Source organism: Crocuta crocuta, unplaced genomic scaffold (genome assembly GCF_008692635.1).
Source record: "Crocuta crocuta isolate KB4526 unplaced genomic scaffold, BGI_CrCroc_1.0 scaffold25, whole genome shotgun sequence".
NCBI classification, from domain to species: Eukaryota; Metazoa; Chordata; class Mammalia; order Carnivora; family Hyaenidae; genus Crocuta; species Crocuta crocuta.
This window is the reverse complement of record NW_027532015.1, coordinates 6,512,723-6,526,558: the sequence shown is the minus strand read 5'-3', so window position 1 is coordinate 6,526,558 and position 13,836 is coordinate 6,512,723. Positions and strand designations below refer to the sequence as shown.

The window sequence follows — 13,836 nt, the reverse complement described above, 5'->3', positions numbered from 1 at the left end:
CTACAACTAATTCCAATGTATGAATGTTATTTGGTTTCAAATTTGAATAAACTGTAAGACAGAAAGAGAAACAGAGAAAGAGAGAGAGAGGGGAGAAGAAAAGAAGTGAGAAAGGAGAGAGATTTGGCAGTATTAAAGAATTACTGGCTTTAAAAAATCCATCATAACATACATATTTTATATCTGTTTAAAGGAACACTTTCTTTTATTAAAATAAACTGTAATGTTACCAGATTAAATGATATGACATGTGAAATTAATTGCTTTAATACAATTTAGAGTCTGGGATGAGGGGGAGTAGGATGAAATAATGTTGGCTATTTTTATTTTCCAAAATTAAAAAATGAATTTTGCTGGATAAAAAAGTATAAACTGGAATCTATGGGAGAAACAAGTACGAGCTACACCTCATTAAAATAAATCTATACACAATGGAAGAGAAATAGTCAATACTTCACTTCTTAGAATCATGAAAAAATCTCCTTCTGCCCATCCCTTTAGAGATCGTGATAAAAAGGCATAAATAACTCCCATAAATTTGTTTTTACAAAAACACTTAACAGATAACATTTTATTATTTACTCTGTGGAGTTATGAAAATAAATGCAAACCTAGGAGAATCAGTCACACACCAGTCTCCCACTTTTGTAAATTTGCTTTCTGTTGCTAATATTCATCATTAAATTGTGAAGCCTCTTGCAGATGATCAGCAAAATTCTCATTTGATCAGGTTCCAAGAGCAATTCTTAGTTAGAAAGGCATGTAAAAAATTTATTGGCTTTTAAAAATTCCAATCAAGGCAGTCTTTATTCTGGCAGGAAAAATCAATTTAAACACTTATCGTTGAGGGAACTTACAAATGACTTTCTCTGGCTTTCAATTTCAAAGAATTTCTTAGACTACGATTTTGTTCATAGGAAAACTCACTCCATCATAATTAATTCCTAATTATCTTGCCTGTAATCCCTCAGATCAACTTGTCTTTAAGCATCTTATACTTGCCACTAGCAGGAGCGCTTCTGAAATGCTCTTGTTGCAGCATCCAATTGACAGCCTCTCTTTGGTATGGTCTCAACACAGGAATCAATGCAGGATGCTGGACATCCACTTGGATGGACCGTGTCTCCTGTTGATGTGTTTGCTTCACAAACTGGTAGAGTTCATCGATGTCCTGTCCCTCTGGCTCACTCTCTGAATCTTCTTCATCCTCTTCCAACACATCTGTACATCCAACAATAAATGTACTCAAAACAACCCAATCTACTTTATATAACTGACAAACAATTCTTATTCTAAGAGCATACTATGCATTTTTCAAACTCTGGGGCCTTGCTCAGTGTGTTTTGGGACTAGAAGGCCCTATCCTTAATTCTTCGCTGATGGAAAATCTACCCATCTATCCTTTAAGATAGTTCAACTTTTTCCATGGCATTTTCTTTTGTTTTCCCTGGTTAGAATTAATGTGTTCCCCTGTGTACTTGTAACACCCTTCTATCTGGATATAGTGATACACTGCAATCTGTCTGGTAGTACAATCATTTATGTGTATTCTTTCCTTGTGAGCTCAACTGTAATGCGAAGGCCGTCTTCTGTATTTACAGCTCCTCAGAGAAGCCGGCACATGCTTTGCTCAGTGCAGATATTTAATAAACATCTGCATATGAGTATCTTTTGCAGTTTATAAAAGGATAATTTATTTCACTTTTACATCTTAACATAAAAAACTCCACATGCAGACATAATTTTTCTATGTCTAGTAAGACAAGGGTTCCCATTTTATTTCTATGTCAAAAAAGGATAGACATTTGGTAGCAGCAGGAGCCAACTAGGGAAGAAGTGCTTAAGCCATTAATACAAATCTATAAAAATACCAGATTCACTTGTTGGGCAAAACTGCCCTGTGAAAGACTTTTGTGACTATTAACACATGAAAAAAACCCTCAAAATCATGAATAATGTACAAACGCACTTTAGCTAATGATTTATTTCTGAACTGTTCCAGAATATGCCCTAGAATGAAGACTATGCCACAAAATACATAATTTACTTTTTTCAATAAAAATATGCCATGTGAGATTTTCAAAATTTTATAATGAATGTCCAGTTACAAGTGTGGTAATTTCAAGCTCTATTGTTGTGTAATCTAGTATTGACAACTAAATTGGAAGTTTTCCTTGGAAATCCTTTGATACTTCCCTTTGAGAAGTTCAACTTGTATTATTTTTAAAAGGCGAATAATTGTCACCATAACCTTAGAAATTCTAAATGTACTTAAAAGCATCCCTTCCAATCATGAAACCAGAGATTGTTCTCCTTTTAAAGTCTTCAACATGCAAAATGATTTACTTTTATTAGTAATTTTTTTTTAATTACATAGGGTTCACACCCAGCACAGGGCTTGAACTCAAGACCCTGAGATCAAGAGTTGCATGCTCTATCGACTGAGCCAGCCAGGCCCCCCTACTCTTATTAGTATTCTGAAGCTTTGCAAAGAATGTACTGCAGAAACAACTCAACAGTCAAGCTTAGAAAGTGACTTCCCAAACATTCCAGTATGAAAATGTTCTACAATTTGCACCTGAAATAATGCTGACCCACCATGAGCAGGGCTTGGAGAATTTGAGCCGTTTTTCCAGTAGTGCTGATGGGCTGCACCAAGCCATCCACACTCTCCCCTTGGGAACCAATGGCAGACAACTCTGAAGCTGCAGTCCTGACCAAGGATGCAACATCTTGGCAAGAAACAGTAGCAAAGATAACTGGTCTTTATGGGAAGCAGGCTCTTGAGATTATTTGTCAGACTGCAAAGGAGAGGTGGAATAAGGCCAGCCAAGAATCTCTGGCCATAACAAAATAAAAGCACAAGAATAATGCAAAAATTCCAATCAGCTCAGATCTTTTTAGACTCTATTGACTCTGCAAACATTTCTTGAGTACTTACTCTAGGCTAAGCACAGTATTTAGCAAATAAAGACACAAATTAGTGGGGGCATTTCAGATATGTATAATTTTGTCACACATTGATTTTAGAGGCTGTTTAATTTTATTATGGTTTTATCATTTTTTTGGTTTTTATGTTTAGGATTTGGGAAAAACCCACAACTCTTCAAGTAATAATCAATTTTTTAAAGTTTATTTATTTATTTTGAGAGAGAGAGAGAGACAGAGCACGCATGTGCGCATGCACAAGTGTGGGAGGGGTAGAAAGAGGGAGAGAAAAACCCAAGCAGGCTCTGCATTGTTAGCACAGAGCCTGATGGTGGGGCCTGATCTTGCGAACCATGAGATCATGACCTGAGCCAAAATCTAGAGTTGGACGCTCAACTGACTGAGCCCCCAGGTGTCCTAAGTAATACCAATTTTTAAGTTTACCTGGAATAATAAAATTGTACAACTTTTCCATCACTCTTTTCATAAGTTGATTAAACTTCTTCATTCTTGAATTTGCATCACTCAAAAAGTCTAGTTTTGCTAGGCCACCTTCCAAAAGATAAATTCCAACCTACAAAGGATTAATCAACATAAAAATAGTATTAATTATACCATTACATTCTTTATGAGGACATTAAAAAAAGTTTTTTATACTGTTTTTTAAAAGTATTCACAATATATTCCCCACAAGCATTAAATATATACCTACCAAACCTCCCTTACAGAGTTTTACTTTCAACAACAAATTCATTTTACAAATGCAGTGTCTACTATGTGTAATGCACCATTCAAGTTGCTAGAAAAAAAATACTTCCCAAACTGGAACTGAACCTGGGAGAATGTGATGAGAACACCAATTCCATCTATCAAGTCAATAATTTCCAAATTTGATGAGTATCAAAATAATCAATGAAATTGGCTAAAGATGCAGATTTCCCCCAGAAGATTCTGATGCATATGCCAGGATTCTTAAGCACAGTTAGGTTTGGGAATTGCTATGACTAGATCAAATACTAAAATGTATAGAAAAACAGGTCTTGATTGATATAATATATGTATCTTGATTCTGGCAAAACAATGCAGTATGAAGTTCTGCAGTCAAAAGACTTGAAGTTGAATACTAGCACTGGTATTTAGGAGCTAAAAAAACAGGTAATCGATTTATTTTGATTCAAGCACTGTCATTTGCAAAATGGAGAGAAGCTTATTCTGAGATAGCCTAGATAATACAATTTTGAAAGTTTCTAATGGTATGTTCTCACTAAATGCATTTTCTTTCTTTTCCCTACATTATCCTGGACCTGATTCCATAATCATGGAGAGTCTCATATTCTACTAAAGAACAAGAATGCAAGTCAGCATTATATGGGAATAAGAAACAAGAATATACTTTTGTATATATTTGTATTCTGCCTTGTATCCACCTAGGGTTAGCTTACTATGGCAGCAATAAATGTTTAAATATTTATGCAAATTGGGATAAGAAGACAGAAGAGATCAAGTCTATGGGGAATTTAGACAGAACAGATATATAAGCCACGAATTCTTACATACTTGCTATCACCGAGCCACAATTTTGGCATTCATGATCAACAAGGAGAGGGAATACATGGCTGCAAAGTTTCATTGCCCAGGGAAGAATTAATTACAATCTAGCACTTCTAAATTTTCCCCTTTCCTTCTATCAATTCTGTAACTCTAGATAAGGGTACCAATGCAATCGATTTTTAATGTGAGAAAGACACAAAGGACAGTTTTCAATTGAACAAAGGTGAATTTAACATTTAATTTAACATTTTTAATCTTTTTTTTAATGTTCATTTATTTTTGAGAGAGAGAGAGCAAACATGCAAGCGGGGGAGGATCAGAAAGAGAGGGAAATGCAGAATCCAAAGCAGGCTCTAGGTTCTGAGCTGTCAGCACAGAGCCTTACAGAGGGCTTGAACATGTGAACCATGAGATCAAGATTGGAGCCTTGAAGTTGGACACTTCACTGACTGAGCCACCCAGGTGCTCCTGAATTTAACATTTTAGAATTTCTTATCCTTTGAAGTTTTGGCATGAAGGCATATTAACCTGCTTTATAGTTTATAAAGTACATCTACTTATATTATCTCACCTGTCAACACAATTATATGAGGTAAAAAGAATGATTATTATTTACATTTTATACAGAAAGATGCTGAAATTAAATGATTCACATAAAGTTACCTGGCTAGTAAATAACAGAGCCTGAAATGAATTACAAATTTACTCATTCATTTGCTGAAAATCTGTTTAGCCTCAGGCATTTTACTAGGCTGTGAAGATAAATGATTTCATAGTCTACTGAAGGAAGAAAATCTAAAACATAAGTACACTACAAGTAGCCACGGAAAAAATAAACATCTGTACAGTGTTATGAGGGAAGGGCATATAACACCATCCATGAAGTTTAAGAAAAGATCTCCCTTGAGAAGTAAACTCAGCTGAATCTTAAAGAATGCCCAGGAATTATTAGGGAAAAGGAAGGGAACAACCCAGACTGAGGGAACTGTGAAAGCAAAAGCAAAGATGCAGAAATAGAGCCAGAAAATGTGCAGGACAGAAATCAGTTTGGAATTTCTGGGACAAAATAAAAAGCAGAATGATAAAGGATGAGGCTGGAGAAGCAGACAAGGGTCTATCAAAGAAGGGAGTTATACACCAGATTATACTTAATTCTGTAGGCGGTGAAGAGCAGAATTCCATTTCATTTATATTATACCATTCCAGAGACAAAGCAGATGAAGCTGAAAAGGCCAGCAGGGCAATAAGGAGCCTGAAGGAAGAGGAAGAGATGATGAGGACCAAAGAAGACACAGGGAGTAGAGCTGGAAGGGAGGAACTGGCATATCTTGAAAGAGGACAGCTTGGAAATGATCAGTTGTAAGTATCTACTTCTCATGGTTACTGAAAGCCCAAAATAAAATACACCCGGAAACTTTATGATGAAAGGTTTATTGCTGGCTTTTTACACCTTCCTTCTACGTTAACTTCAAAATAGGACTGCCCAATGCAGAAGAACCTTAAAACACACCACGAAAACTGAGTACCTTGATAATGTGATTCCCTTCTGGTTTTTGGTAAAGTTTTATTCTTCTCTTCTTTTGTAGCCACCCCAAATCTTCGAGCATTTCACCACTGAAAGATGATTCCACTCGAATACCCTTATCACAAATACTGATTGGCTCACTGAGTCCTTTTTCTTGTTTCTCTACATCTTCATTTTCTGAATTAACATAAATCAGGAACTGACTGCTTGACTCTGAACTCATCAGTGTAAAACTCCTTTCTGAAAAATGTTCAGTTAAACTCTGTTCGGGAAGAAGCTGAAGAGTTAATTCTCCTAGAAATGCCTTCCAAGAATTATCAAAATGAGAGGGAGAAATCACAATATTCAGCTTTACAGACAAAGGAGAAAAAATGCCACCAGTCTCTTCTTTATCAACTGATTTTGAGGTGCTCACCGCCTCTGAACACCTCTTTTTATCTCTGTGAGCCACTCCTTCCTGTAGATCATCATCTAGGATGATGCAGTGAGCAGAAGAGAAATCTGAACCTGAGCCGGGGTGCTCGTCATCAGTTAGGGTGAGAGGTTCATTCCTTCTGTCTTCATGCATATTCCAATGAAGCTGCTGTTGCTTTTTTTCATCAACTTTCACTGGAAGAGCACGTTTCCGTCGGCTGCTCATTTTCAAGTTTTCTTGGTTGGTAAATGTGAACTCTAGAAGACAAGGGCAACAGGTAAGCATTCCAAGAGAGGATTCTAGTATTAAAGTGCTCCCAGATTAAGAATTCACCATGGACTAGTAAGCCCACATACATAATATGAAATCTTTGGAGAGATACATAAAGCAATAGGTAAGTTTTTTTTTTAAATAAGTCAAATACAGGTAAGGACCACACTGGCCATAATTTCATGTATAATAGAAAGTCTAATGGTCATAATAGTCTTTTAATGGATACATTTAATAAAGTTAACATGTTGTATAAAATACAATGAATTCTAAAAACACATTTAATGAGCAGCATGACAGTAAGGTAAATCTCTCAAATATACTGGAAACACATATTTGAAGAGTTTTAGTAACATTTGAACACATAATCATCACAACAAAAGTTCAATCTTGTTTTATAATTCAAAGGAGTTTACAGAATTTGTAAAATTTCCAAAAAGAATATTTTCTCTTTCAAAAGAGGAAGATGAAATACAGAATGTATTTCTTTTTGGGGATTACCAGATAAAAAGATAACAGGAATAGTTGGGAAAGAATAAGGTGGTGATGGCAACCAGGGGAAATGGAGCAGAGATAATAAAAGAAAGAGAAGGAAAAAATGTAGGAAAAAAAGAAAAAGAAAGCTTTGTCATCTTAGAAGAAGAACTGATCTGATAGCAGCCTGTATTTTGTAGGCCCAAACTAAACTTTTCCCCAAAAAAAAAAAAATAGCCAATTCCTATATGAAACACAAAACAACTCACAGAGATTAAATCATAAAGTTGTAATGATGGTTGATGCCACCTGTTCCAACAATGTAGTTGGAAAAAGAAAAAGGATGTACAAACAATTAAAATTTAACTTCAGGACAGTTTAAGATATATTCTCAATTTGGAATGTTTCTGGACTGGAAGACTTAAGATGTAGAAATGTCAATTCCTAGATACTGATCTACAAAGTAATCCCATTCAAAATTCCAGTAAGCTGCTGCTGCTTCTTTTTTTTTTTTTGCAGAAACTGTCAAGTGATTCTAAAGTGTATATTAAAATGCCCAGATCTAGAAGAATCAAAATAATTTTGAAAAAGAATAAAGTTGAAAGAGTTACGCTGACTCCAAGACTTACACTGATGGTAATCAAAACAGTGTGGTAATGGTATACAAACACAGTAGTCAAAACAATATGGTAATGGTATATGATAGACATATAGATCAGTGTAAGAAAATAAAGTGTTCTGGAGCAGACCCAAACACATATGGTTAATTGATTTTGAGAAAGAAACTCAAAGGCAGTCAATGGGCAAAAAATGTCCTTTTCAATAAACAGCCATATGCAAAAAAATGAACCTTGACCTTTACTTCATATCACATGTAAAAATTAACTTGAAATAGACCATCAACTGAAATACAAAAGCTAAAACTAGAGAACTTCTAGAAGAAAACCAGAGAAAATCTAAGTGACATTAGATCAGGCAAAAAAAATTAAATAGGTTACAAAAAGCAGTGAATATAAAAAATTGGTAAAGTAAGCTTCAACAAAATTACATACTTTGGCACTTCAAAAGACACTTATAAAAATGAGAGGGGAGCCAGACAGGACACAGCATTTGTGAAACAACTATCTGATGAAGGATTTGTATGTGGAATAGAAAAAGAACTTTTACAAATCAGCAATAAGACAACCATATGAAAAGATGAAAAATTTTGAACACATACTTCACCAAAGATGATCTACAAGTGGCAAATAAGCACATGAAAATATCTTCACCATGGTCAGTCATTAAAGACAATGCAAATTCAACCTATAAACCACAATAGGAAACTATGTATCCACTAGAATGGTTAAAATTTAAAAGACAGGCTGTAGAGCAGCTAGAACTGAACTCTCAAATATTCTAACAGGAAATGTTTGTTAATTTCTTATAAAATTAAATACAAACTGTTCTGCACTGCCTAGTAATCCTACCCCTTGCTATTTACCAAAGAGAAAAACATAGATTCACAAGAGATTTAAATTTGAATGTTAATATCAGTTTTAATAAAAGCCAAATATTGGAAACAACCCAATTGTCCATTACTCAGTAAATGGATAAACCGGTGTACTACTACTCTGTGATAAACTACTGATAAAACATAGATGAATTTTTAAAGCATTATGCTAGGCAAAGGAAGTCGGATGTGTAAGATCATACACTGTATGATTCTATTTACATGAAATTCTAGAAAAGGCAAGCACCTACTGATAGAAAGCAGGTTAGTGGTTAGTATCGGCAAGGAAGTGCCTCAGCTCTCTGGTCCCCATCCTGCCACATTAAAGTTGGATTATTGTAATATATAATTTATAGTTCTGAAGGCAATGATAATAGTAGCTACCACTCACTGAATATATGCCAAATTTCTGTTAACTGTACTATTGCACTTACATTATTTTTTAAAGTTTATTTTATTTATTTTGAGAGAGAGAGAGAGAGATTGAGAAAAGAGAATCCCAAGTAGGCTCTGCATAACCAGTGCAGAGCCCGATGCAGGCCTCAAACCCAGGAAGAACCATGAGACCATGAACTGATCCAAAACCAAGAGTCAGAGGTTTAATTAATTAAGCTACCCAGGGACCCCTTAATAAAGCTGATGTTAAACGCACAAAATGTAAATACAGGAAAGATTTAAAATTATAAGAGATTATTAAGAATAGCTTTATTCTAACAAACTTGAAAAAACTAGATAAAATGAGCAATTTATTAACAAAATACAAATGAATAAAATTTATTTTCTTAGTAGCCATGCCACACGTGGCTTTTTAACTTTAAATACAATTAAGTAATACCATAACCTCAGCTCCTCAGTCTCACTAACCATACTTTAAATGCTCAATAGCCACATGTGACTAGTGGCTACTACACTGGACAGGGCAAATATAAAAAACATTCACAAAACTGCAAAAAGCTATCAAGCATATGATCTAAGTCAATCATGAGAATTCCATTTCCTTAGCTAGTGACTACTTTATGAATGTGCAGGTAATAGACTAAAAACCAATCTCTTACTATGGTTAACTATAAGCATCTTATCTCCTCCATTATCTTGGAGGAACAATACAGGAAGCCCCTAATAACCTATGTGTTTATCTGTGCCCAATTCTCATCAGAACACAGGCTACAACACTCGAACTTGGTCATTTGGAACCTTGAAAAGTTCAGCTAATCAGCTTATTAGTTAACTATGACCACACACATGCTGTATAACACACCACCTCAAAGCTCAGTGTTTTGAGAGAGCAATCATTTATTCTCATAGATTTGCAGGTTAGGCGACGGCTGGCTGACCGAGGCTAGGTTTCTGGAGGAGGTCAACTCTGCCCAAATCCTCCTAGGACCAGCAAAACAACCCACAAATGTATGTAAGGCCATGGCTGAGGTCTAACGGTGTGAATCCAAACATACAAGTACTCTTCAAAGTGTGGTCACAGCAAAAGCACAAGGTTCCATGAGCTAAAGCAAGTCACACAAATGGACCCAAAGTCAAGAGGTGGGGAAATGTACCAAACTTCTTCACTGGGTGGAACTATTCACAGCAAGGAGTGCGGCTGTGAGGTAGGGGGTTACACAATCTATTACACCAACCATAATATTAATAACACGGTAATTATGGAATTGTTAACACGGAAAGCCCCAAAACAAATGGCTATAGAGTCTCACATCTGCAAAACAATGTGGAGAAAAGAGTCTAATTCTAGCTTTGGCACTGAGTGACTGTGTGACAGAGGAACAGTTATCTACCCTAACCTCTCTGTGCCAGGTTTCTCATTTCTAAAATGGGAATGATAGGGCTGTGCTTAGAAATAATATTGGGGGGTCTGGAAGGCTCAGTTGGTTAAGAGTCCGACTCTTGATTTTGGCTCAGGTCATCATCTCGTGATTTGTGAATTTGAGCCCTATGTTAGGCTCTGAACTGGCAGTGCGAAGCCTGCTTGAATTCTCTCTCTCTCTCTCTCTCTCTAAATAAATAAATGTAAAAAAAATGTAAATGCAATAGTATAGTTAACAGAAATCTGGCATATATTCAGTGAAGTGATAGCTGTTATTATCATCACCCTCAGAACTACAAATCATATATTACAAGAATCCAACTTTAATGTGGCAGAGACCATCAATCTGTCTGTCTCAAACTTCACTACACATTAGAATCATCTGGGAAAACTTTAAGAAAATCCTGATGCTAATGTACATCCCAGCCCATTAAACCAGAACTGAGCATACATTCATGATTTAAACAAACAAACAAAATCTTGTTTTGGTTGACTCTTTTTCTAAGGGATTTCTATCTAGGGATAATTTCTTGAACCAAAGAAGATATTGTTTGATGAAAACTACTTACAATCATGTCAGCTGGAAGCTAAGGAGTCAAGTACTGGTAAAATTCTATAAATCTCTAATCATATTCCAAATCCTTCTGGTTTTCTTCATACCACATGCATCCCATTTTTGGTCATTCTATTTCTTACCCCTCCCCCTTAAATATCTGTATTTGGGTAAAACATAATTATATGCAGTTTTTAAATATGGACCACGCTTTATTTAATTGTCCTACATTTAAATGTAAAAAGCCTGTTGCTCAAAATGCCCTTTTACACTTTTCTGCCTGTTGCTGTCCCAATCTTCCCCAGAAAACCTTCCATACTGGGCATGCTGGGTTAACGACCTCCCCTCCTTGATCCCAACTGCTCTAACTTGAAGGACTTGAAGCTGGGCAGAAACAGTATCCTATTCACCATTGTACCCCCAATGGGGTCAGTGCCAGAATGGAAAGGACATACCAAATAAGGTGAAACAAGTTATCTCGAACTCCCCGAATATCGAATAGCCTCCCTCTTTTTTAAGTGCCATGTTTCTTTTTGGACAAGAGTCTCTTAACCACTTAGTTCTAGAAGATTATAAGTAACGTGAAACTATTCTTTACTCTTTCTGGCCCTGAATGAGACAGAGAAAACTGACTAACCTGTATCTTCAACAGAAAACAAAGACAGCTGTTAGAAAAATAAGCATAAAATGTTAGGTTACTAAGACATTATAACAAATGATTACCAATTAAACTTAAATTCAGATTTTTTTGCCCTCCAAATTATTATCTCTTCATGAAAAGACACCTACAAATCCTAATTATAACAAATCCATGGTAGACCTGGATTTAGGCTATGAGAAGGAAAAAGTATACATCTGTCACCCTGCTGCCCAATGTGAGCCTTGTGTAAGCAAAGCCCAATCATTACTGATTAGTGAAAAGCTCTTAATGATCTAGCATTACCACAATCTTTCTGGAGTAGTCACTCCAGCAAGATGAGAGTGTTTTAATCTACTGAACCCCCAAATATATGTCAGTCACATAAACTTGAAAAATGACCCTGTAAGAAGCTTTTTCACCAGCACATCCTGTCCCCCCAAATCTTTGTAGGCTGAACTCTTAATAAAAGATTTGTTTTAATAATCCTACAAGTGCAGTTCTTTCAGGCTTGGCCAAAAAGAGGACATATGTACAATAGCATCTTTCAAAAGTAAACTATTTTATTCTCAACTGTTAGCTTATTGGCTAACTCGACCTGGGAAGCTCTAGGAAGAGCAGATTATCCAGTACAGGCTCATTTAGCTCACTAATGCTCGATAGTGCTCAGCTTCCAGCATGGGTTCTGATCATAAACCAAAGACCCTTTGTGGTGACAGTTCAGATATAATGGACCATTTCTATTCACGAAGAGTGTCCTCATGTTTGCTACTACTCAAAGAAATAATTTTCAATACCTGTAATGACTTGAAAGTTATTGTATTTTATTCAATTAAAGCTTTAAGGTAATTTAAATACAAGTAAGAAAACATCAAACATCTAGGATTTCTACCTCCTGGCTAATACCCAGTCACTTAGAAAAAAGTCACGAGATTAATGGCCATTATTTTAATAAAAGTTTATAGCTGACAATGACAGTCAATCATCAGACAACAAATCTTTGTTCACAAACCTAGCAGCGACCACGGAGGCAAAATGTAAAACGAACAAGGGTGGTTTTGGTGCGAATGTAATTAATCTGACTGCAAAGGTAACAGAACTTTCAGACTAACTTAGAAGCCTCGCCTCCCGTTTACCACACTGCAACCCAGCGCACCTAGAAACTAGGCGGCTGCCCAGGTCCAGCCTCCAGGGGCGTTTCTGTTAGGAATGGCGATATCTACTCAGTTTTCCTCCGAAACTCAAAAGCGGTTCAAGGAGTCAGGGCTGGGCTGTCACCGCCAGATCGCTCCCAGCAGGCCCGGCAAACCAGCTACCGCGAGGCCGAGGAGCGCGACAGTCCCTCGGGCGCTTGTTCTAAACACCGCTGGCTGGCCTTAGCCCCGGGGGAGAAGCACAGCCTCCTTCCCCACGGCCCTACCTTCTCCCGGGGGAGCCGTGGCGGTCCAGAGGCCCCCAAGACTGGGACGGGAAAGGGTCGGGGAGACTCGCGGTGGGGCTCCCTCTCAGCCCTTTAGCTTCCTAGACTCTAGACAACCAAGTCTTCCTTCCCAGGGATCTCCGTCTCTGTTTGGAGAGGTCTTCCGTCCCCGACCTCTGACCCCTGACCCTCCATCACCCAAGCGCGTACCTAGGTTGGTTCTCCAAGCCTCTTGAGACTCTGCACCAAAGCTCGGGGCTCCACTTAAAGCCCCCAAAGGTCCCGAGCACGCATTCACCATTCACCGAACACCCGTATGAGACGGGCACGCGCGCTTTACGCTGGTTTGTGTTGGGGTTCCCGGGGGACCCAGAAACCACAGCTCCCGGCTGCCGGGTGCGCGCTCGAGCGTAAGGTCAAGGTGAACGCGCACGTCGGAGCGCCCCGCCCCTTTTCTCCAGCAATAGCTTCATAAGTCTCTTCTGCGCAAGTCCACATGGTTAAAGTCTCGCAGAGTGTACAGTTGGAATCTCGCGATAGCTCTGCCCAACGACATTTGGAGTACAGAATTGGCTGGAACCTCTAAGGGGGAGGCGACGTTCTACGAAGATATTAGATGTGGGCGGAGCTCCTCGCTTAAGGGGCGGGACTCCGCTTGAAGCAAGAGATGGGAGTGATTTAGTAAAAAAGGCAGAGGCGAGTTCTGCAAAGGCACCTTTGTTATTGCTTCTAGAAAGCAGCCGCTGTCTAGGTAT

General features: G+C 37.6%; 1 protein-coding gene across 3 annotated transcripts in view; it reads right to left on the bottom strand.

Moving 5' to 3' along the window:
• SHPRH (SNF2 histone linker PHD RING helicase) overlaps positions 1 to 13,438 on the bottom strand; it is an 88,899-nt gene extending 75,461 nt beyond the window's left edge. For 2 of the 3 annotated variants that reach the window (XM_077776013.1, XM_077776014.1), the window contains exons 1-4: positions 13,292 to 13,438; positions 6,006 to 6,676; positions 3,373 to 3,502; positions 1,003 to 1,221 (exon numbers count right to left, since the gene is read on the bottom strand). In XM_077776013.1, the coding sequence (XP_077632139.1) occupies positions 1,003 to 1,221; positions 3,373 to 3,502; positions 6,006 to 6,676; positions 13,292 to 13,382 (1,111 nt within the window). In that variant the 5' untranslated portion in view covers positions 13,383 to 13,438. Of the gene's footprint in view, positions 1 to 1,002; positions 1,222 to 3,372; positions 3,503 to 6,005; positions 6,677 to 13,081; positions 13,163 to 13,291 lie in introns of those variants that run through there. The other variant, XM_077776015.1, reaches the window with a different exon arrangement.
• Between the last annotated feature and the right edge of the window lie 398 nt (positions 13,439 to 13,836).